At 48.6% G+C, this 22,397-nt stretch overlaps 1 protein-coding gene and 1 long non-coding RNA gene across 5 annotated transcripts in view; one reads left to right on the top strand and one right to left on the bottom strand.

The window, feature by feature from the left end:
* Nucleotides 1-15,061, top strand: part of LOC307208467 (sodium- and chloride-dependent creatine transporter 1-like) — a 29,921-nt gene extending 14,860 nt beyond the window's left edge. For all 4 annotated transcript variants that reach the window (XM_079963060.1, XM_079963061.1, XM_079963062.1 and 1 more), the window contains exons 6-14: nt 2,590-2,724; nt 2,951-3,054; nt 5,044-5,168; nt 5,863-5,975; nt 6,673-6,810; nt 7,655-7,757; nt 7,968-8,068; nt 9,568-9,738; nt 12,430-15,061. In XM_079963060.1, the coding sequence (XP_079819186.1) occupies nt 2,590-2,724; nt 2,951-3,054; nt 5,044-5,168; nt 5,863-5,975; nt 6,673-6,810; nt 7,655-7,757; nt 7,968-8,068; nt 9,568-9,738; nt 12,430-12,576 (1,137 nt within the window). In that variant the 3' untranslated portion in view covers nt 12,577-15,061. The remainder of the gene's footprint in view (nt 1-2,589; nt 2,725-2,950; nt 3,055-5,043; nt 5,169-5,862; nt 5,976-6,672; nt 6,811-7,654; nt 7,758-7,967; nt 8,069-9,567; nt 9,739-12,429) is intronic.
* LOC307209225 overlaps nt 1-22,397 on the bottom strand; it is a 247,000-nt gene that overhangs the window by 7,701 nt on the left and 216,902 nt on the right. The gene's annotated exons all lie outside the window — the stretch shown is intronic.

Raw genomic sequence — 22,397 nt, 5'->3', positions numbered from 1 at the left:
ATTGGGGGAAAAAAGAAATTATTCAAAATATCCACTCTAGAATGACATCCAGTAATTCTACTTTCTGTTAGACAATATTTTCCCAATCTTCCCAGCCAAATGTCTCATTTTCCTTTTACACAAAAAGGAAAATTTTCCTTTTACACAAAAAAGTCCAAAAGCGCTTCTCTAACTATTTATGAATTTGAGCAATAGCTTTTCTCTAACCAAAACCTATCAACTTTGTCTCCAATAATTTCAACTACCATTCCTCCATATTAAGTAATAATATGACGAAAACGCCTCTTGTTTGATGGATGGAGAGATGGGTGTGTCTGCCTTTTGTGGGGTTGCCATGTAGCCCGGCATGTATGCAGCTGTTGCCCCGCCCACTATTCCCTCTGGCTCCACCCACCACTGGCATGTGGCCCCCTAAAGGTTCCCCATGGGGCCACGTGGACCTCAAGCTGAAAAGGGTTCCCCCACCTCTTAAATAGACCCTTTCTCTCCCTAATAATAATAATAAATTTTATTTATATCCCGCCCTCCCCAGCCGAAGCCAGGCTCAGGGTGGCTAACCCATAATAAGTCTAAAGCCTAAAATTACATAACTGCTGCACTGATAACAAGTGTATATTAGCAATAACAACACACAGGGAGCGCATTACAGTCACTGATGACGGATCCATCGGCATCTTAATGCTGAAATTTGTTATTTATAGTTCAGAAACTGTACGAAAAAAAACTCCCGGTGAAGAGAGAATCTGAGAACACGCTGTCACTTCCTCCTTCCGATGTAGCACTCGGACTTGTAATAATTTTCTGACGGTGGTTGCACCACTGGTGTTTGCTGGAAGGCCAACCCCCACCCAGCCACACACAACGTTAGCTAGTAACTGTCATTATACAATTGCTGTGGTGAATGGAAAAAACGTTGCGTAAGTCATGGTAAGAAAATACCATAAACACCGTTAAATACAAGCAAATGCAACTGGCATCCTATCACATCTGGCGTTAATTCTTTATGTGGGTGGGAGTGAGAGGTTATTCGGCCAGTGCTCTTGTATCAGGTGACACCAGAGTTGCCCTAATTTCTCCTTTGGGTGTGTGTGTGCGTGTGTGTTGCCTTTTGGGATGGGCGTTCTGAACATCACAAGTGTTTCTTCTGTGAAATGCGCATCTTTGTGGTGCCCAACAAATAATTTCCTAGTGTGTCTCTGAGCCAAAACGACACATTTTAAAAAATAAGTAAAGTACTTATACTTTTCAAATATATACATTTCACTGATTTTACATTCATTTTGACATTTTAAAACTTGACTTCCTTCCCCCTCTTTCTGCGGTTCCTTAATATGGATATGCAGAAGATAATAAATTTAACTTGCTCATTTAGTTATCTTCTTTATTTATATACTCTTACATAGCTGCAGGTTATTACAATAATCCTGCCAGTGTTTTTATCTGTTTACAACTTATTTGTAAATATTCAATAAACCATTTCCATTCTTTTATTTAAAAAAAAGAGTTTTGTTCTCTTGATTTCTTATTCTTCCGGTAAGTTTCGCCATTTCTGCATATCCCATAAGTTTTTGTATCCATTCTTCCTTTGCTGGGACTTCTTCTTCTTTCCATTTTGGGGCAAGTAACATTCTTGCCGCTGTAGTCGAGCACATAAATAAATTTCTATACAATTTAGGTAGTTCTAGCAGTTCGAAAGCACGTCAAAGTGCAAGTAGATAAGTAGGTACCTCTCAGGCGGGAAGGTAAACGGCGTTTCCGTGCGCTGCTCTGGTTCGCCAGAAGCGGCTTTGTCATGCTGGCCACATGAACCGGAAGCTGTACGCCGGCTCCCTCAGCCAATAAAGCGAGAGGAGCGCCGCAACCCCAGAGTCGGCCACGACTGGACCTAATGGTCAGGGGTCCCTTTACCTTTTATCCCTATAATTCGCAGAAGAAAGGCTTCTGGGTCCCATCCCCCCAACGTTATTTTAAACATCCTTTTCATTTCATTATATATTATTTCCCAGTAAAAAAGACACATTTTTTAACATGAGCCCCATCCCTTCCTCCTACAGACCAGGCATCCACACCTTGCAACCCACCAATCTGAATGCAGCCACTCAGCACCCATGGGTGCTGGCGATGTCCTAAAAATATCCTTGCTTGAGGAAATTTAAGGACTATTTGAATAAATATTGTAATATAAAAAATTAGAAATGACTTGAAAGAAACAAATAGGCCTAGGATTAAACTGAATTATAATTAAATAAATGGGATTTAGAATATTAAGAAAAGAGAATAAGATGGATTATAATTGGAAATTGTTTTAGTTTAATAAAGATATTGGAAAGCTGTTACTTTCAACTACAAGGAAACTCAGAAGGGAGGGACTAGAGGAAGTCAACCAAGATGTTTAAAAGGTTGGATTTGTAAAGAATTGTTTGTTGTTGTTGTTTATCTGTTTATTGTTCCTTTTTTCTTTTTTCGTTCATTGGTGTATTTTTCTTTCTGTTTTTGTGTTTCATTCTGTTTTGTGGTTTTTGTTATAATTGTGGAAAATCTAATAATTTTTTAAATAATAATAATAATAATAAGATCCTTGCTTGGCAGGTGGTCTATTTCACTGCACTCTTCCCCTACGTGGTTCTCATCTTGTTACTCTTGCATGGTGTGACGCTGCCCGGTGCGCTAGATGGCATCATCTACTACCTGAAACCGGACTGGACCAAGCTTGCTGTCGCTCAGGTAAGAACTGGGATGGCACATTCACCGAGAGAAGGGGATGTGGAAGGTTTCAAACAGGGAAGCAGCTGGGAAAACAGAGGCCGTAGCCAATATCTGTGTGCAGGGAGGCAGGCCTTTGCATCTAACTGCTCCTTTGCCCTCTGGCCAGGCCAGGCCTGGTCATGCAAGCAAGAGTTCTGCCCCCCACTTGGTGGGGTTTATACCACGGCTGTTCCCCTCACCCCAGGTATGGATTGATGCTGGTACCCAGATCTTCTTCTCATATGCTATCGGGCTGGGAGCCCTGACCGCACTTGGCAGCTACAACCGCTTCCACAACAACTGCTACAGGTGAGGCCCCACACCACATACGGGTAGTCTTAAAAAGAGATCTGCATGGCTTTCAGTCCCCAAGTGTAGAATCTGCTGGCTTTGTCTGAATGCTGATGGAGACACTGCTTTTATTTAAACAAGAGTTTGTTTCTAGCCCCTGTGGTCTTGAATAAAAGCCTTGAAAATGCTACTAGGACTTCTTCAAATAGTGGCATCTATACCCCGCACCCACTAGGTCCTCACCTCTCTCCTTGTCCCCAGCCACACCCCATTCCGCAACCTGCATGTCATCTTCCAACGCATTTATTGCTTCCCCTTTTCTGTGTTTTGCTATTCTGCACAAGTACAGAATTTGGTGCTGTACAGAGAATTCAGCAGCCTGACCATATCCATATCCTCTCTCCCTCTTTAAAAGCAAGTTTATAGTTAAGGCGACAAATACAGGGCTGAAATTGTGTGGGCAATGCTTGGTGAAACATCAGAAGCCACGTGTGTGTGTGTGTGTGTGTGTGTGTGTGTGCACGCGCGCTCGCAGTGTGTACTGAGTTGGGGGGGAATACAGTATCATTTTTATGACTGGCAGAAGATGAATGAATTACACAAGACGAAAATGTCTGCAAATGTGCTTGACCTGATCATTTAAGTTGGTCACAGAATTCAGCTTTTCTTGGTGCAGATTTTAGGTCGCGTTTAGCATAGACGTCTGGGTTGCTGTTTGTTTGTTCGTTCTTGTAAGTGCAGAATATGCACAGATATGCATATTTCCTTCCATGAAACTTCTCTGTTTTCTCTATGTTGGGCGAACCCATGGGATAGACTCCACCCTCACCCTTGTCATCAGTATTATTAATTTATATACTACTTATATGCCAAAATGTCTTCTAAGCAGCTTACAACTTTAATACATAGTGAAAATACTCAAAAACCGATTCCATTAAAATCACTAGTTCAGCTCAGGGGAGAGTTCGCCGGCAGAATGCCAATGCTGATAGGGCTCCTCACATTTCAGCAAGGAGGTCATTCTGCAGCACTGATGCCACCAGTGAAAAAGCCCCCCTCCCTCTGCGTTACTACAAGCTGATGATCATCAGGCCACGATAAAACTGGTCATGTTCCATTTGCACACACACACACTCTAAACCCTGGCAACGTCAGCTGGCAGGAAGCAGGAAACGGCAGGAAACAAACCATCGAGCCGCTGTTTGCATGTGTCCCTCAAGTTCAAACAGGTTACCAATTCCTGCTCTATGACATCTTCTGCACTCATACAAATTCTGAAATCTGGATAAAATAAGGAAATTAATAAATTTAAATGGAGACACAATTTGTCTCGAATGCAACATTCAAGGAAGTGTATGGAGTTGGGGAGGTTAATATGGGAGTGGAGTGTGGCAAAAGCTTCTACCCCACATACCTAGAAGCCTTTGATGCACCACCACTGTCCTAAGATGCCCTTTATGCAGGGGGTTGGACTAGATGACCCTCAGGGGTACCGTAGAGCTCTACAATTCTATTATGCTAACTTCATGGTGACAGCAGCCAGAGTTTAGCACAGTGCAGCTGAGCTTCAGGAGGGAGTTTCCTTCCAGCAGAAGTTGGATAGTGCCTATATTGTGCACTGTTTAATGCAGCTGCTTGCTGCCATCTGCGATGCAAAAATCTTACCCATGCTGGGTCCCCCCCCCAAAAAAGCATCTAATGCTAGCCAACTCTGGTTTAATTTAAACCCCTCAACCTATACTTAGTGGTGAGATTCAGTCCCAGAACATGTGACAAGAGTACATTTGAACATGTACAGAGTGTATTTCTGTCCTCGCAGGGGGCAACTGGGTTTATTAGAGGGAAGGCAGGGTGATTTCCAGGCAGGCTGGTCCCCTGGGCACCTCTAACATGGTACAAGCATTGTAACCTCTTGTAAGGGAGGTGAACTGAGAAGGCACTGGGCACCCACTGGGTCCGAGTGGAGGGTGGGCTTGTGGCTATTGACTTGCCTGATCCTCCCTACAGGGATGCCTACGTCTTGGCTGTGATCAACAGCTCAACCAGCTTCTTTGCTGGCTTTGTGGTGTTTTCCGTCCTGGGCTTCATGGCATCGGAGCAGGGCGTGGACATCTCCCAGGTGGCAGAGTCAGGTGAGCGCCAGCTGTGGGGATTTCCTCTGATTCCCACCTCATCAGCCCATTTCCCCCTTTCCCTAGGAAAAGGTGTGGCACATCGGTGCAAAATAGCTGGGAGGCAGAGCACAAAGCCTGCCTGGTTCCTCCAGGTAGCACCAGGAAATAGCTCTTGCCTGAAGCCCTGGAGAGCCTCTGCCAGCCAGCGTAGACAGCACTGAACTAGATGGAGCTTTGGTCTGATTTAGAAGAAGGCAGCTCCCCTGTGTCCCTCAAGGCTCAATGCCATCTCCATTTAGAAGAACCTCAAGCAGCAGCGCAGAACTTTGACTAGACCACGGAGAACTGCAGCCAATCAGAGTAGGAAGAACAGAACCGGCCGGGCCAATGGTGTGTTCTTGCATGCTAAGCTTAGGTAACTTCTTAGAATTTTAGGAGAATGTAAGAAGAGCCTGTTAGATGTGGCCAATGGCCCACCTTCATGCAGCGTCCTATAGGAAGCCTGCAAGCTGGACATGAGCGCAGCATCACCCTGCTCACCTGTGCTTCCCAGTATTCAGAGGCATAATGCTTGTGGCAGTGGAGGTAGAACAGAGCCACAGGTGCGGCTAGTAGACATGAGTAGCCTCGTCCTTCCTGAATCCGTTCAATCCCCAAACTGGTGGCTATCGCTGCAGCCGACACCCCTCTTAACTCACTTTGTCTCTTGCAGGTCCAGGCCTGGCCTTCATTGCCTACCCCAAAGCTGTGACACTCATGCCACTCTCCCCTCTCTGGGCAACACTTTTTTTCTTCATGCTTCTGGTCCTGGGGCTGGACAGCCAGGTAAGCCACTCACGGGGAGCGTGTTTTTTATTGAGCAGAGCACACTGCGGAGGGAGGCACGATGCAGAAATGGCGTACAGAAGCGGTTCTCAACCTGTGGGTCCCCAGATGTTGTTGGACTACAACTCCCATCATCCCTGAGCTCTGGCCTTGCTAGCTAGGGGTGATGGGGGTTGTAGTCCAACGACACCTGGGGACCCACAGGTTGAGAAAGGCTGGCGTAGACGGAAAGCGGCTTCTTTTACTTGCAGAAAGCAGTGGGCGGCGTTTGTGGGAGGAGGAGGTGTTTAAGAAGTTGGCAGCCGGGAGGGAGGGGGGAAGGGAGGGAGGGAGGGAGGGCATACCATCCGAAGCAAGGATGATAGGGAGCAGGTTACAATGGCATGATGGAAATGGGAGCGTAATGTTGTGCCCACAGGGCAAGTAAAAGAGGAACCCAAGAGACTGAACCAGCACTCGCCAGTTCACCTGAATGCAAATGGAGCTCATGTGTTTGCACTGCTGAGGGGGCACAGGGCATGTGCAGAGTGCAAAGCAGGGCCAGAGAGAGTCCCGGGGGCCAGGTTGAGAGGCCTGGAGGGCCACATCTGGACCTCAGTCCTGAGGTTCCACACCTCTGTGTTAAGCAGAGCGTAGACCCGCACCTCGTGCCAAGTTTACCTCTCTCTCCCTCTCATATGTTATTTCATCCTGCCAGTTTGTGGGAGTGGAGGGTTTCATCACTGGCATCCTAGACCTGTTTCCGCAGCCAGCAGCAGGCTCGCCGCGCAGAGAGATCACCGCTGCGATTTGCTGCCTTGTCTGCTGTATCATTGACCTCTCCATGGTGACTCAGGTGAGGCCGATGTGTGGGAGAAACCCTTTCTATACAAAACGTGAGTGCTACATGGGCTTGCCTGGGAGGGGCTGGCTCGTTTTCTGGGTGGGCCACCAGAAGCTCCTGGGCACAGTCCAAACTCCTGGGTAATAAGAATTACTCGGAAGGTGTAGTCAGTTAAAAATGCCTCTCCGCACCACCAGCACCCATGGCTTCATGAGCCATAGCCTCCCTATGTCTTCCCAAAGAGAAAAGCCATTACGCTGCATGCAAGAGATGCTCTGGCTAGGACTCCAGCCAACCTTCAGGCCACAGTGTTTCTCAAACATGGGTCTCCCATTGTTGTTGGACTACGTCTCCCATCCTCCCTGACCAATGGTTCTGCTAGGTAGGGATGATGGGAGTTGTAGTCCAACAATAATGGGAGACCCATGTTTGAGAATTACTGTTCCAGGGGAGGGGAATTCCATTGACATGGGGTAACTACCGCATTGTCACCTTCCCCATGTCCCCATGATCAACCTGTCGAAAGAAGTATCCGTGATTCAGGTTCCAGCCATTAATGGTTAGGACCATTTCAGTTCCTTGGCAAGTCCCATCCTGAATGGCCAGAGCTAGAAGCTCAAGGCTTGCCCATTTGGCTGTGCTTGGGACATGCTGTTTGCAGAGAGGGGCCCGTGTCTCTCTCTCTGTGCGTGATGTGTCTCTGTGTGATACACTGTCTACACAAGTCCCCGTGGCCCTGTCTCCATAGCCCCACTCCTCATCATGGCTGGAATTTCTCTACTTGGAATAATAATAAGCAACACGGATAATGCGCGTATTCGGTAATCGGTTCTTTTCCTGTGCCATGTGACCCTAGGGCGGCATGTACGTCTTTCAACTGTTTGACAATTATTCAGCCAGCGGGATCACCCTTCTGTGGCAGGCCTTCTGGGAGTGTGTGGTGATTGCCTGGGTCTATGGTAAGTGGCAAGGGAGACACAGGGGCAAGGAGATTTCAGGAAAAGCAAACACTTTCCCTCCCTGCACAGTCCTCTGCTTGACTCTTGCTTTGGCTCCCCCCCACCCAAGGCTGCTGGAGATCTGGGCGCTGTGAATGGGGCGCTTTTCAGGTTGGTGCGGGAGGGGACGGCCTGGCTCGAGGCCCAAAACTGATTCGCTCTTCCGCGCAGGAGCTGACCGCTTCATGGACGATGTTGCCCGTATGATTGGCTACCGACCGCTGCCCTACATGAAGTGGTGCTGGTCTCTCATCACCCCAGTGGTGTGTGTGGTGAGTTGAAAGCAGTGGGGCAAAAGGTCCTGTATCCCTGAAGGAGCGTCTCCACCCCCATCGTTCTGCCCAGACACTGAGGTCCAGCGCCCAGGGCCTTCTGGCAGTTCCCTCACTGCGAAAAATGAGGTTACAGAGAACCAGGCAGAGGGCCTTCTCGGTAGTGGCGCCCGTCCTGTGGAATGCCCTCCCACCAGATGTCAAAGAGAAAAGCAACTACCAAACTTTTAGAAGACATCTGAAGGCAGCCCTGTTTAGGGAAGCTTTTAATGTTTAATAGGTTATTGTATTTTAGCATTATGTTGGAAGCTGCCCAGGGTGGCGGGAGAAACCCAGCTGGATGGGCGGGGTATAAATAAATTATTATTATTATTATTATTATTATTATTATTATTATTTTATTGGAGAAGGGCCCTGTTGCAAACATGGGCTAAATCAGCCTGGCTTTTCACACATTTGTTTTGACTTGCTGCCGAAATATTTGACTGCTGCGACTATATTTGAGCGGTCCCGTACTGGTGTATGTGAGGTGTCGATGGTGTTTTTAGATTACCTCATTCCCAGCCAAAAGAAACTTGTAGTTTGCCTACATTTAAATAGTACAGCACATACTAAGGAACACTGGTCGTTATTGTCTCTCCCCTGCACTGTGCAAAATACCTGTCCGACTTTACTCAAATGTGATTGCACTTCTTCTTCATGCTGGATTTGTCTAACCTGTTTCAGGGGCAGGACTGCAGGGTTATCCCATTCTCCATAGTTAGAATCATACAAGGGTCATTTAGCAATGTAGGAATTTCAACTAAAGCATCTTTGACAGATCTCCTAGGAGATCTCCTCAGTCTTGTAGCCAGGTGTACTGATATTTGAGAAGGTGTGAATGAATTTTATTATTACGGTCACTGACCAGTTCCGGCTCACTTACAATATCAGGAAAATCATAAAACAGAACAGGAATACATTGAATTGCAATTGGGTATAACAGAGACAGTTCAGATATAGCGGCAGTTAAAAATATATATTAAATCTTGATCACTAAAATATAACCTAAAATTTTCATTTAAAACCTTAATCATTTTGGTAGTACAGCTTGTTCCCTAAGTTTTATGGCAGTCACACATAATTTGGCCACCCTTAGCGTGATCTCTAGAGCCTTGTCCTCTACCAGGAGTTTTAGACATTGAAGTTCGGACCCATTTGGAGATTTTTGTATAACAGGAGTGATAAATGCCGAGTGTATATTCCTGTAGAAATGGCAGTGTAAAAAGACATGAGAGACAGTTTCTACCTCCATCTAGCCGCAGGAGCAGACTCGTTCCACGTAGGGTTTACCCTCGAATCTGCCCTGCAATAAGGCAGATGGCAGCACGTTTTGAGAAGGTGTTTTGTTTAGCACAAGAGAACTAGGACTGGGTTTTGGCTGCCACCTCTATTCCCCCTACCCAAGGCTAAAAATAATAATTATCATCTCTGGTATCTCCTCCCTCCTTCACCACTAGGGCATCTTCCTGTTCCATGTGGTGAACTACCAACCACTGACTTACAACAAGACCTACATCTACCCATGGTGGGGTGAGGCTATTGGCTGGGCTCTGGCCCTTTCCTCCATGCTCTGCATCCCCTGCACGGTCGCTTACAAGCTTCTGCGAAGCAAGGGCTCCTTCCAGCAGGTGAGTAATCAGTCTCTCGCCTCTGGCCAGTCCCAGCCCGTTAGGATGGAGTTGCCAGGCACCTTGCTCTGCTGGCAAGCTGAGTCTGCCAAGTGTCCCATTTGGTCTTCCCGGCGATGGTGCAGTTTGCTGTAGACCCGTCTAGGTGTTGCTATGAGGCTGCAGTGGTGTCCTCACATCCACACGTCGTACATTTACAGCACTGTGACAGTCATGGCTTTCCCCAAAAAGAATAATGGGAGCTGTAGTTTAAGGATGCCAGCAGCTGTTGATCTGTGATAAACTACGGTTCCCAGGATTCTTTGGGGGAAAGTCATGCGGTTTAGGAATGCTTTAAGTGTACGGTGTGGGTGCTTATTCCAGCATAGTTATCTTTCCCTTGTTGCAGCTTGCAATCATTCAGTGTGACCTTAAGGTAAAGGTAAAGAGACCTCTGACCATTAGGTCCAGTCGTGGCCGACTCTGGGGTTGCGGTGCTCATCTCGCTTTATGGGCTGAGGGAGCCGGCATACAGCTTCCGGGTCATGTGGCCAGCATGACTAAGCCGCTTCTGGCGAACCAGAGCAGCGCACAGAAACGCCGTTTACCTTCCCGCCAGAGTGATACCTATTTATCTACTTGCACTTTGATGTGCTTTCGAACTGCTAGGTTGGCAGGAGCAACGGGAGCTCACCCCGTCGCGGGGATTCAAACTGTCGACCTTCTGTTCAGCAAGTCTTCGGCTCTGTGGTTTAACCCACAGCGCCACCCGCGTCCCAGGCAGTGTGACCTTAGAGATGCTCTAAGGAATTTGCACAGCACAGACTTGACTCCAAGCTGGATGCCTCTGCTGATGAAGGTGGCTGTGAGAGGGGCCAGCCCTCTTGTTTTACAAATGAGACATGCAAGCCTCCTCTGCACACTGTGCAGCCAGCTATCAGGCACAGCCATGACTGCTACGCTGAATTGCAGGCTGCTAGCCAGCCATGCTGCTAGACCTGGGGAGGAGAATGGCTTTTTGGAGCTGCCTAGCATCCATATGATGTAATCTCCAGTCACCCAAATAAAAGCTCAGAAGCAGGTTCTGCGGTTGCTAAAGCAGCTGTTATTTATACAGTACTTCCCTCTTTCCGGCCAAGCAGCTTGCGGTGGTGCTAAGACTTTAAAAGCACAGAGAAGATGCAAGCATAGATTTGGGGAGGCAGGTGCCAAATGGGTTTCTGTGCTTATTAGAGATCCTGTTCCAAGGTTCTCAAGGATCTGGGGTTTTCCATGCCTCGGCTTCAGTGCCATTCTCCGCTTTAGAATCACAGCGTAAGATTTGGGGGAGGCTTTTCTGCCATTGAAGCAGGAGGAACTTCCACTTCTCTCAACACTCTCACGCCACCTGCAAAGCTGTTCACACTTCCAAGCAGACTGAATCTGCAGCCCATCCCACTGGTGAGAAGGAGGCCTCAGTAACAGGCTTATTAATTTTGTGGCTCCCCATGTTTGGAACCCTCTCCCCACGGATGCCCGCTTGGCTCACTCTCTGCCACTTTTTAGGAAAGGTGTACACACCTTCCCATTTACAGGTGGTGCTGTGGTCTAAACCACAGAGCCTAGGGCATGCCGATTAGAAGGTCAGCGGTTCGAATCCCCGCAACGGGGTGAGCTCCTGTTGTTTGGTCCCTGCTCCTGCCAACCCAGCAGTTCAAAAGCACACCAAAGTGCAAGTAGGTAAATAGGTACTGCTCTGGCGTGAAGGTAAACGGCGTTTCCATGCGCTGCTCTGGTTCGCCAGAAGTGGCTTAGTCATGCTGGCCACATGACCTGGAAGCTGTCTGCGGACCAACAGCAGCTCCTTCAGCCAGTAAAGTGAGATGAGCACCACAACCCCAGAGTCGTCCGCGACTAGACCTAACGGTCAGGGGTACCTTTACCTTTGAGTCCTCAGAAGGGCTGTGTGTGATTGATTTGCGCGTTGAAGAGATTTCTAGGCCATCCTTCAGCCATTGAGGACAGGGTGCAACAAAATGCTAAGTATAAAAAATTACATGAAAACGTTAAAAAGCGCAGGATGAAATCACGACAGGTGCAATAAAACTCAGCAGAGTGGCAAAGCCAAAAACTATTGTTAAAACCAGTTTGCCCTCTATGCTGAAAATGCCTGGACAGATTGTTTATTTTTAAAAAAAGTCTTCACATGCCATCAGATTGGTGTTGGTTTGTTGGTTTGGGTGTACCATTCACTTGGCCTTGGTTGCTGGTTTTAATGTACGCTAGGGCAGGGCCGCAGCTAGGGAGTGGCGAGGTGGGCCCCTGGCAGGGGATGGGACGCATGCACAAAATATGTCCATAAATATAAATATTGATTATTGTCTCATAATAAATGATTTTAAATAGAGGGTGAATTGAATGGGTGGAGGGAGGTGGGTTGGAGAAGAGGCAGAAAGAAGAGCTAATTTGTCTGTGGCTGGGGGGGCGCAATCTGGACGGTTCTGCCAGGGGCGCAAGATCACCCAGCTACGGTTCTGCGCTAGGATAACGTTTTAGGCTTTTCCTTTAAAGTCCCTCCGTTGTACTGATGGCTAACGGATGTAAGGACCCCGACTGTGCTAGTTTTTAAGCGAGATGGAAAAAATGCTCTATGTAAATAAACAAATAGTGAACAAGCGGACGTGCTTGTACCTTGAGTTGCTTGTTGACTCCCCTGCCTCGTTTCTCCCCCAGCGCTGGCAATTGCTGACCACCCCCGTCTGGGGCCACCACCACCTGGAATACATGACACCCGAAGCGGAGACAAAACTGCTGCCACCGCCAGACAGTCTCACTGCAGCCCCCCTGGAGAAGGCCACGCTTTTTGAGACTGTGATTTGATTTTCTTGCACCCTCTTCCTCTAGCAATAACACCGGGCACCAAGGTCAGCTGTTTGGGGGTAGCAGGGAAAGTTGGCAGTATTGGAGACTCAGCCCTTCGCATAGTCAGGAGGCTCCCGGTGCGAGAAGTCAATAAAGACCCCTGATGGCTGGTGGCAGTGGCTGCCGCGAGCTTTTCGCCACTTTGTCGGCGGCCTCACTTGCCACCTTCCACCAGGGCCCTAGACGTGACTCTGTTGCAGTGGGGCTTGGGGGCAGGGGCTAATCCTGGCTCCCATGTGTGGTGGCCGACCGCAGATCTGTGAAGTCAATGAATGCCACAGGTCTTTGGGATGGGGCATTGCATTCTAGGTCAAACGGCATGTGGCCACTCCAGATGGGAGCCAAGCTTGGCTCTCATTCGAAAGCACTCCTATCCCCCCACCCCCTTAAAATGCATCTGGGGGGCCATTGGGGCAAGCGGTGCATGGCGGTGTGGCTGGGCTGGTGTGGGTCCTTCAGCCAATGCCTGACTCGGCCAACTGCTGGCACCATACCTGCCTGCTTGCAATTTGGCTGTGTACCTTAGGTACCTTCATACCATTAATGGGAAAGCTGTGAAATCAGGTTGGCTTGGTCTGACATCGGTAGGACGGAGGTGCTGCTAGCAGCAGGGGACAAGGGCTCCATGCACACACATACCCATCCCAGCACATGCAAACTTCCACATTTCCTCCACATGGCGCAAAGGCTAACCTCCTCTCCTCCAAGATCACCTCATCCAATAGTTTCAGTATTAGCATTCAAACCTCAGGCAAGGAGGCATTCACGTCCTCGTACCAGATAGGCTGGGCCACCCCATTCCCAGCCATCACAGCAACTGGGACCGGCTCCATCCCAGCTTTCATTACTATCCCCAGTACAGCTCCACTAGGTCTCTTCCCCCAAACCCACTCAGCACTGCTGGACTCTAAACCTTCTGTGGGGTGCTTTTAATCCTCGGGGGCAAGTGCTGTTTGCCCACTCTTTCCACCCATCATATATCCCAATTCTCCGCCTGATCTTACCTGGTTAAGGTCTACTAATGGCATCCTGTCTCTCAGGTTCTAATCCTTCCCCGACTCTGCAAGAGAAGCAGAAAAAGACCGTCACATTTCCAGTACTCCGTGTGGCCTAGTCTCTTTTGTACCTTATTCCCCAGTCCACCTGCCACAAATCATGTCCCTTCCCACAATTTTGGTTGCACTTATGTGATCTTGATCATGTAGCAGTTGCCTTTTAATTTCTTGCATAAATGTACCTTATGCACTCTGCTGCCTTCCCCACGCATTCCTCCCCCTGGAGAAAGATGTCTGACATCAACTTTTTGGCTCTTACCAATGGCTTTTGGGTAGGCTGTGACTGAGGCCACTCCAGCTGGAATTGGAGGACAGAACTCCCGAAACTTTCTCTCACTGTAGAGGGAAAAGGAAACTCCCCAAATTAATAAAGAGAGAGGGGAACGGGAGTGCCAGAGAAATGGAGTGTGTGGGTGTTGTCTTGAACAAGCAGATCACCAGCTGTCCTGTTCCCCCTTCACAAACAAACATGGAAAAAACTCTTATGGAACAGCACATCACTCTCACACACAGAGAGAGACACACACACCTTAATAGAGTTGGCAGTTTTATTTCTGTAGCTTTAACATCTGCCTGACAAGCATAAATTCAAAAGATGCAACCTGGAGGTGTCACAATGGAAACCACCACGATGATAAATTCTAGAGGAGTGCTAGTCTGTTGCAGGGGGAAAAACAAGACAAAAACCAGCAAAGTGTCTGGTGGCACCTCAAAGTCCAGCACATTTATCGAGGCCATGAAAAAGCTCATAATCAAATAGATTTGTTTTGTCTTGAAGCTACCACAACTTTTAGGGCATTTCCGCATGACCTGGGCATTCGTCTTGATTTGTTTGCAGGGAGCTAAGTGCAAGTGTTATCCCTCCACATTTCCTATTGCATTTCCCCCATCACTTTCCTTACTGCAAAAAGTCCGATCTTTTGGAGAAGTGAATTCAGTGTGCAAGACCTCATTTGCCGGTATGTCATTGAATCCCTCTTGAAAACAGAGGCAGTCTGGAAGCGTCCATAGTTGTTCATGATGAGAAAGGCTACACCGGCTGAATTTATCCCTGTCATACAGCTGCTGCTGCAGCAATCCTGCTGCTGCTTCTTGCCCAGGTGAGCTCAGCCCCTTCTCCACCCCACTCCACCTCCACATTGTAGCGCCCAGCCATGCTGCTGCACCTCCCCGTTGTATGTATTTGTAATATATGAGTGTTTGTGCCAAATTGGGCTGAGCCCATTTTCCTCTGCACACCAAGCTGTAATCACTACCACCACCCCATGCTATCCTAATTCTCAGCTCCCTGTTTTTTTGGTTTGGGTTTTTTCCCCCTCTCTCTTGTTTTTGCACCTACCCAATTGCGGTACAGATCCAACCTCTGACAATAAATATGGGAGAGATTCTGCCTGTGTCAATTGCATCTTTGTCAAAGCTGCTTCGCCTCCAGTCAGTCCATTTGGGCAAGTGGGGCACTGCCCCCCACCAACCACAATCTGCCACCCCTTGCCTGCCACCAGTCCAGGGGGTGGCGCTGTTCCCTTCCTTCCCCCTCCTCAGTCTCCATGTTGCCCTTGTACATCTCAGCAGGGAGGATGGGGTAAAAATTAGTATTAGTCTGCTCTCCCCACCATTGGCTCTGGATCCACCTGCTCTTGGGGGTCCCTGCCTTCTGCCCCTCAAGTCCCAATGGGGCACCAGCCACCACTGCTTCTGGTATGGCTGGATGATAATGGCAACAACGGGGTATATCACTAACAGGACAGTGATCGCTATCTAATCTTATGGCAATTGCATACATGTGAAAAAGCGGGGGGGGGGTAAAGGGATTGGGGGGCGGAGAAGCACATTAAAAATGGGAGGCCACACAGCAGGGTTGCCAGGTAGTACATGATTTGCATTCTGGGCCAGGTGTTGGAAAGCCAGGCAAAATCAGGCCAGAAGAAAATCGACCAAGGTGAAAGAATTACCGTACTTTTTGCTCTATAAGACTCACTTTTTCTCTCCTAAAAAGTAAGGGGAAATGTGTGTGCATCTTATGGAGCGAATGCAGGCTGCGCAGCTATCCCAGAAGCCAGGAACAGCAAGAAGGATCACTGCGCAGTGATCCCTCTTGCTGTTCTGGCTTCTGGGATTCAGAATATTTTTTTCCTCCTCCAAAAACTAGGTGCGTCTTATGGTCTGGTGCATCTTATAGAGCGAAAATATGGTAAAAAGGAAGAAAATGATCTGAGTTGGGAAACTGAGACAGGAGTGAGGGATGACAGCCCAGAGTTATTGATATGAGTCAGAGTGCTGTGGTGACCTACTTAGGAAGGAAATCTCCCCCCCACCACCTGCATCTTTGGATTCTGGCGGCAGAAGTCTCGTCCCTTCTGTCAAATAGAGGGAACGTGCCTCTGGACAATTTTTTTAAAAAACAAAATTATGATGATTCGTGCTCATGATGGCATCAGAGCAGTTATACGCAATCCTGCTTCCGGTACTATTTGTTTATGCAAAGGTTTTCGGGGCAGACATAGGATCACGGAATCGCCATGTTGGGAGGGACCTTGAGGGTCAACTAGTCCAACCCACTGCAATGCAATCTTTCACCCCACATGGGACTTGCACCCACGAACCTGAGATTAAGGGTCTCACGCTCCACCAATTGAGCTATCTCAACGCTCAGCACCTATTCTTTTGTTTCCTATCAAGGCATGTTCTGCAACTTCTGGTGGAAACCCTGTAACTTTTCACACCACAAATGCTCTAGGTGGGGTTAGGTTGGGTTTGCTTTGGGGTTTTGTTTTGGTCCCACATCTGCTGCTCTATAGTGCAAAAGTCCCTCTCCGGATGGCAATGATTGAATCACACTGAGGGAAGCATTGCAGAACAGCTGATGAAGCAGAATGATATGTTGGTGGTCCAGTATAATTCCACCACTAGTACAACTATTATCACGTCAATGGCATTTTTGCGGAACTCACACACACATCAAATAATAGCAGGCAGTGCTATGTACTGCGTAGCCTTCAAAACATTGCTCTCACAGAGCACGAGCACAAGGTGGCAGCAGAAACGCTGCATTGAAGCCTGTAAAATATTATTACAATCCCTTCCTCGCCAGGCAAAGGCATTGCTAGCTGAATTCTCCCAGCGGCGTATCTTGGCACACTGTATTGCCATGAATAGGAGAAGCAGCTGTAGCTCTTTCTCTTTCTCAATCCCCTCTGTCTCTCTGAGCACCATAACCATCTTTATGAAAGGATGGCAACACTGGAAGCCGCCTTACACTGTGTCAGCCCACTGGCCCATCTAGTTCAGTATTGCCTACACTGACTGGCAGCAGCACTCCAGGGTTACAGACAGGGGTCCCTCCCAGGCCTACCTGGAGATGAACTTGGGACCTTCTGTATACAAAGCAGGTGCTCTGCCACTGAGCTACAGCTCATAGGAAGCTGCCTACCACTGGCCCCTCTGGCTTAGTATTGTCTACACTGACTGGCAGCAGCTCTCCAGAGTTTCAAGTGGGGACATTCCCAATTTCCAATGTTTTTAGTATCCTGTGATGCATTCTCTCCCCAAGCCTAGACTGCCATGACTCGATGCCTACAAAGAATTCTAGAGTTGGGAGTGACCTTGAGGGACATCTAGGCCAACCCCCTGCAGTGCAGGAATCAGCTGTGAGCAAACCTATTTCCTGATTGGCTGAACCAGGTTCCCCGAGTCAGATTAACTACACACACCACCACCACTGGGAAATTGTCCAACCCACTGCTCGTTTTGAGATTATTTTATTTATTTTAAATCATTTTTATTATTAAGGGTTGTGTCCAGTTAAGTCACGCTCAGACTAACCCGCTGAAATGGACAGGACTAATCAGGTACAAACCTGAGCCATGAACACTACCTAGAAATGGACGTCAAACAAAAACAAGAGAGGTGTTAAGTTATTCTTCAGAGTGCTGTGCACGATGTACTCATCTTGTTTCCTAAATTTATATCCCACCCTCATCTCCAAGCAGCTTAAGGTGGTCTCATGGTTGAGTGGTGAGTTGCCGCCCTGCTCCCAGTGGAAATAAAGACACATGACACAATTATTAAGGGTAATGGGCTAAATAAGGCCACTTTATTGGTTACAGGTGATGAGCGGTATTGGCTTAGGCATTGGTCCTAACCGACTATATCCAGCTTCGCCCGTCTGCTTGAAGTCCGGGAAGGGTAAACCACCAGTAGGGGGAGTCCTGCTGATGCACATCAACTAGGAACTCCCCCGGGGTCACCGATAGGGGGCGTGCCTTAGGCCCTCACCTGCATAGGCTTCGGACAGGGCCACGGCCCCCGGAATCCTTTATCGGACTACCCTTCCATATGTGGGGCAGGTGATGGCGCTTCCTCCCCTCTTCCATCTACAAAACAATACCAATACCAATGCCTAACCGCCAATACCAAGAAAGTTGTGACGATTTGCTATGAGGTAGGCGAAAACCAAGTGGCTGGTGCCAATTTCCCAACTGGAAAAATTCCTACCAGGCCCCTCAATGGCGACCAACCAAGGTCCATAGCAAGGTGAAGGAACGAAAACCTTAAAGGGCGGGAGGCTGGGAAACAGGAACAGCTGGTAGGCTGGAAAAGAGGGAGATCCCCAGCCGCGTCTGTGTTAAATAGGGCAGGCCACTCCCCCAGAGCCAACCAATTGTCTGGCCAGGGGGTGACTTGGCCGGGGATTCCCCCAATCGCAAGGGGGGGGGGTGACGCCCACAATCCCACCTCCTCTGCAGGGCGGAAGTGGCTTTCTCCCTCGCCCCCCCCCATTTAATCTCCCCAACAACCCTGTGAGGTAGTCTAGGCTGAGAGGCAGTGACTGGCCCTACCCAGTGAGCCTCACTGCCGAGTAGGGATTTGAACCCCTCATCTCCCCAGGTCCTTGTCCAACGCTCTAGCCACTAAACCACACCAGCTCTCCACATCTTGAAACAGTCTCAAGTTCTGCATGGATATTTATTTTCCTTCCTCATCCTGAGTTTGCCAGGGGTGGGTGTGTGCTAACCTCTGCACAGTTCATGCCAGCAATGCACAGCTGGGCCATTACTCTTAAAGACTGGTAGCCGAGGCTATCCATAATAGTCCCGTCTTTTTTTCCTGCAGCCGGACAAAGGGTTGAGAAAGGAGTCCTCCTTTTATAAAGTCATGCCGTACAGCGCCAAAATGACCCACGCCTCAGCAGAGCTCTTGCTCCATTAATAACCATAATGTCCTTCCAAGAGAGCTGCAACCGGCAACATCTCCATCTGCTGAGCAGTTCAACTGAGCAGGCAAAGCACTTCACTTGCTGCCATCTTCAGCTTCACACAGGTCCACCAAGGCTTGACAGTGATGCATTACTTAGATCTGGGAGAGATCTAAGTAATGACCCCTTCATAAGCATAGTAGTGAAAAGGAGCGTGAATGCAGTTCTGTTAACCTCTGTGCATATCCCTCTCCGTATTTTTATTTTTGTTAATGAGTACTCCTTAAAAGGGACGCGGGTGGCGCTGTGGTCTAAACCACAGAGCCTAGGCCTTGCCGATCAGAACGTCGGCGGTTCGAATCCCCGCGACAGGGTGAGCTCCCGCTGCTCGGTCCCAGCTCCTGCCCACCTAGCAGTTCAAAAGCACGTCAAAGTGCAAGTAGATAAATAGGTACTGCTCCGGTGGGAAGGTAAACGGCGTTTCCATGCGCTGCTCTGGTTCTCCAGAAGCGGCTTAGTCATACTGGCCACATGACCCGGAAGCTGTACGCCGGCTCCCTTGTCCAATAAAGCAAGATGAGCGCCGCAACCCCAGAGTCGGCTACGACTGGATCTAATGGTCAGGGGTCCCTTTACCTTTACTCCTTAAAAATGCAAATAGGAGCCAAGGGAGCTTCTGAGCAGCTGCAGGACCATTTGGGGGCATGGGAGTTTAGCTATTTTACTCCCTGCTATGCTCAACCATGAGGGACATGAGTGGCACTGTGGTCTAAACCACTGAGCCTATGGCTTGCCAATCAGAAGGTCGGCGGTTTGAATCCCCGTGACGGGGTGAGCTCCAGTTGCTCAGTCCCAGCTCCTGCCAACCCAGCAGTTCAAAAGCATACTAGTGCAAGTAGATAAACAGTTACCGCTCCAGCAGGAAGGTAAATGGCATTTCCATGTGCTGCTCTGGTTTCGGTGTTCCGTTGCGCCAGAAGCAGCTTAGTCATGCTGGCCACATGACCTGGAAAACCTGTCTGCGGACAAACATCGGCTCCTTTGGCCAGTAAAGCGAGATGAGCGCCGCAACCCTAGAGTCATTCACAACTGGACTTAACTGTCAGGGGTCCTTTACCTTTTTATGCTCAACCAAATTCCCCCCTCTGAAGCTGCTATTTGCATCTTAAGTGAAGCCTCCAGTTGCACCAATGGGAGCTTCCCTTGTGATGCAAATAGCAGCTTCAGAGGGGGAACTGCCAGGATAGGATAGCTGCTATCTCTACTGGTCCCCACCAGCCCGGTTCTGAAAAGGAGGTCACACCATTAATCCTCTGGCCTCCCACCACTTCTCTGACTGACTCCACTTCCCAAAGAGATTTCACAGAACTGGCGGAATGTAAATGCTGTCAGTCCATACGTTTCCCAGTTCCAGGGCTTTGGAGAGGAACAAGCAAGGGGTCTCCCTTGTCTGGCTCACAGCATCTTCCTCCAATGCTGCCTTGCTCTTAGGCTCTATTCCTCGCTCTCTCGTTGATGGCAGGCGCCTCCATCCCCACTCTTTTGAGTTTCAGTGGTTTAGCAAAGGGTCTAAACCCCTTGAAAATATAGCCAGAAGGTTGCACAGTCAACTCTGGCAAGTGAGCACAGGTCATCCAGTGTGGTGTAGTGGTTAAGAGCGGTGGACTCGTAATCTGGTGAACTGGGTTCGATTCCCCACTCCTCCACATGCAGCTGCTGGGTGACCTTGGGCTAGTCACACTTCTGTGAAGTCTCTCAGCCCCACTCACCTCACAGAGTGTTTGTTGTGGGGGAGTTACAGATAGGTAGCCGTGTTGGTCTGCCATAGTCAAAACAAAAAAAATTCCTTCCAGTAGCACCTTAAAGACCAACTAAGTTAGTTCTTGGTATGAGCTTTCGTGTATCTGAAGAAGTGTGCATGCACACGAAAGCTCATACCAAGAACTAACTTAGTTGGTCTTTAAGGTGCTACTGGAAGGAATTTTTTTTGTTTTGTTGTGGGGGAGGAAGGGAAAGGAGAATGTTAGCCGCTTTGAGACTCCTTAGGGTAGTGATAAAGCGGGATATCAAATCCAAAACTCTTCTTCTTCTGAGTCAGGGACCCGCAGATGTTTTTGGCTGTGCTGGCTGGGGCTGATGGGAACCCAAGTCCAAAACTACAGGGTACCAAGAATGTTGAAGGATGGCACAGATGTTGGCTAAGTGGACACATTCCATGTGCTTCGCTTCTTCGTCTCGAAGAACTGTGGGCAAGACCTGGCCAGTTCCTTGTGGGTGGGGGTGGGGTTTTGAGATAATATTCAAAACACTTTTTCTCTCTAACATGCATAAGAACACAAAAGGAGCCCTGCAGGAACAGGCCCACAAAGCCTTAAACAGGTCAGGACCGCAGTACCTCAAGGACCACCTCTTTCCATATGAACCTACCCGGACCCTGATATCATCTTCTGAGGCCCTCCTTCGTGTGCCTCTTCCTTACGAGGTACAGAGGGTGGCAACATGAGAAGGGGCCTTCTCTGCAGTGGCTCCCCATCTGTGGAACGCTCTCCCCTGTTCGCCTGGCGCCTTCATTATACACCTTTAGGCAGCAGGCAAAAATGTTACTTTTTAACCAGGCCTTTGGCTGATCCGATTTCCATCCTATGCCATTTTAAAATGTGGGCTTGGGGGGGGCAATTGGGTTGTTATTTTAATTTTTATTAGGTACCGTATTTTTCGTCCCATAGGACGCTCCGTCCCATAGGACGCACCTAGTTTTTTGGGGGGGAAATAAAGGATTTTTTTTTCCTTTATTTCCCCCCCCCCAAAAAAAAAACAGGTTGGGGAAACCGAACCAGGTCGAGGAACAGCGGGATGGCGGTGCTGTGCCTCTTTGCTGTCCCCCGAGCTTGTGGGGCTGGCTGATGTCTGTACGGCGTGTGGGGCGCTCTGCTTCAGGGCGCCCCTCGCGCCGGGCGGCAGGCTGCTATTTCTGGGTTAGTGGAATCTGTAACCTGAAGCGTATGTAACCCGAGGTACCACTGTATATGTAATACATGTTCCCGAAGCGCCGGGTGCTCTGCTTTCAGGGCTATCTCCCACAGGGCTGCCTAGGCTGCGGATGTGTTCAGAAGCATTGCTGCCCTCCAACTGTGCAGGAGAACGTACGTGTGTGTGTGTGTGTGTGCGCGCGCGTAGGGGGGCAGGAGCACCTCAAAAGGACAAAAAAAAAGAGGGAGCAAGATCTGGTGCTCACTGAAGCAAGGTTCTTTATTATAGCTCTGTGTGTTTCAGGGAAGAAGCAGAAGCTATAAATAGCTTCTTCGGGAGATCTATCTATCATCTATCTACCATCTATCTATCTATCTATCTATCTATCTATCTATATCATCTGACAACCTTTGTATCATGATTCTTAAGAATATAATGTGTTACATATACAGTGGTACCTCGGGTTACATACGCTTCAGGTTACAGATTCCAGTAACCCAGAAATAGTACCTCGGGTTAAGAACTTTGCTTCAGCATGAGAACAGAAATCGCGCAGCAGT

This window comes from Podarcis cretensis (genome assembly GCF_951804945.1).
Source record: "Podarcis cretensis genome assembly, chromosome: 2".
NCBI classification, from domain to species: Eukaryota; Metazoa; Chordata; class Lepidosauria; order Squamata; family Lacertidae; genus Podarcis; species Podarcis cretensis.
Note: the sequence above shows the minus strand (reverse complement) of the source record. Positions and strands in the feature narration are given on the sequence as shown.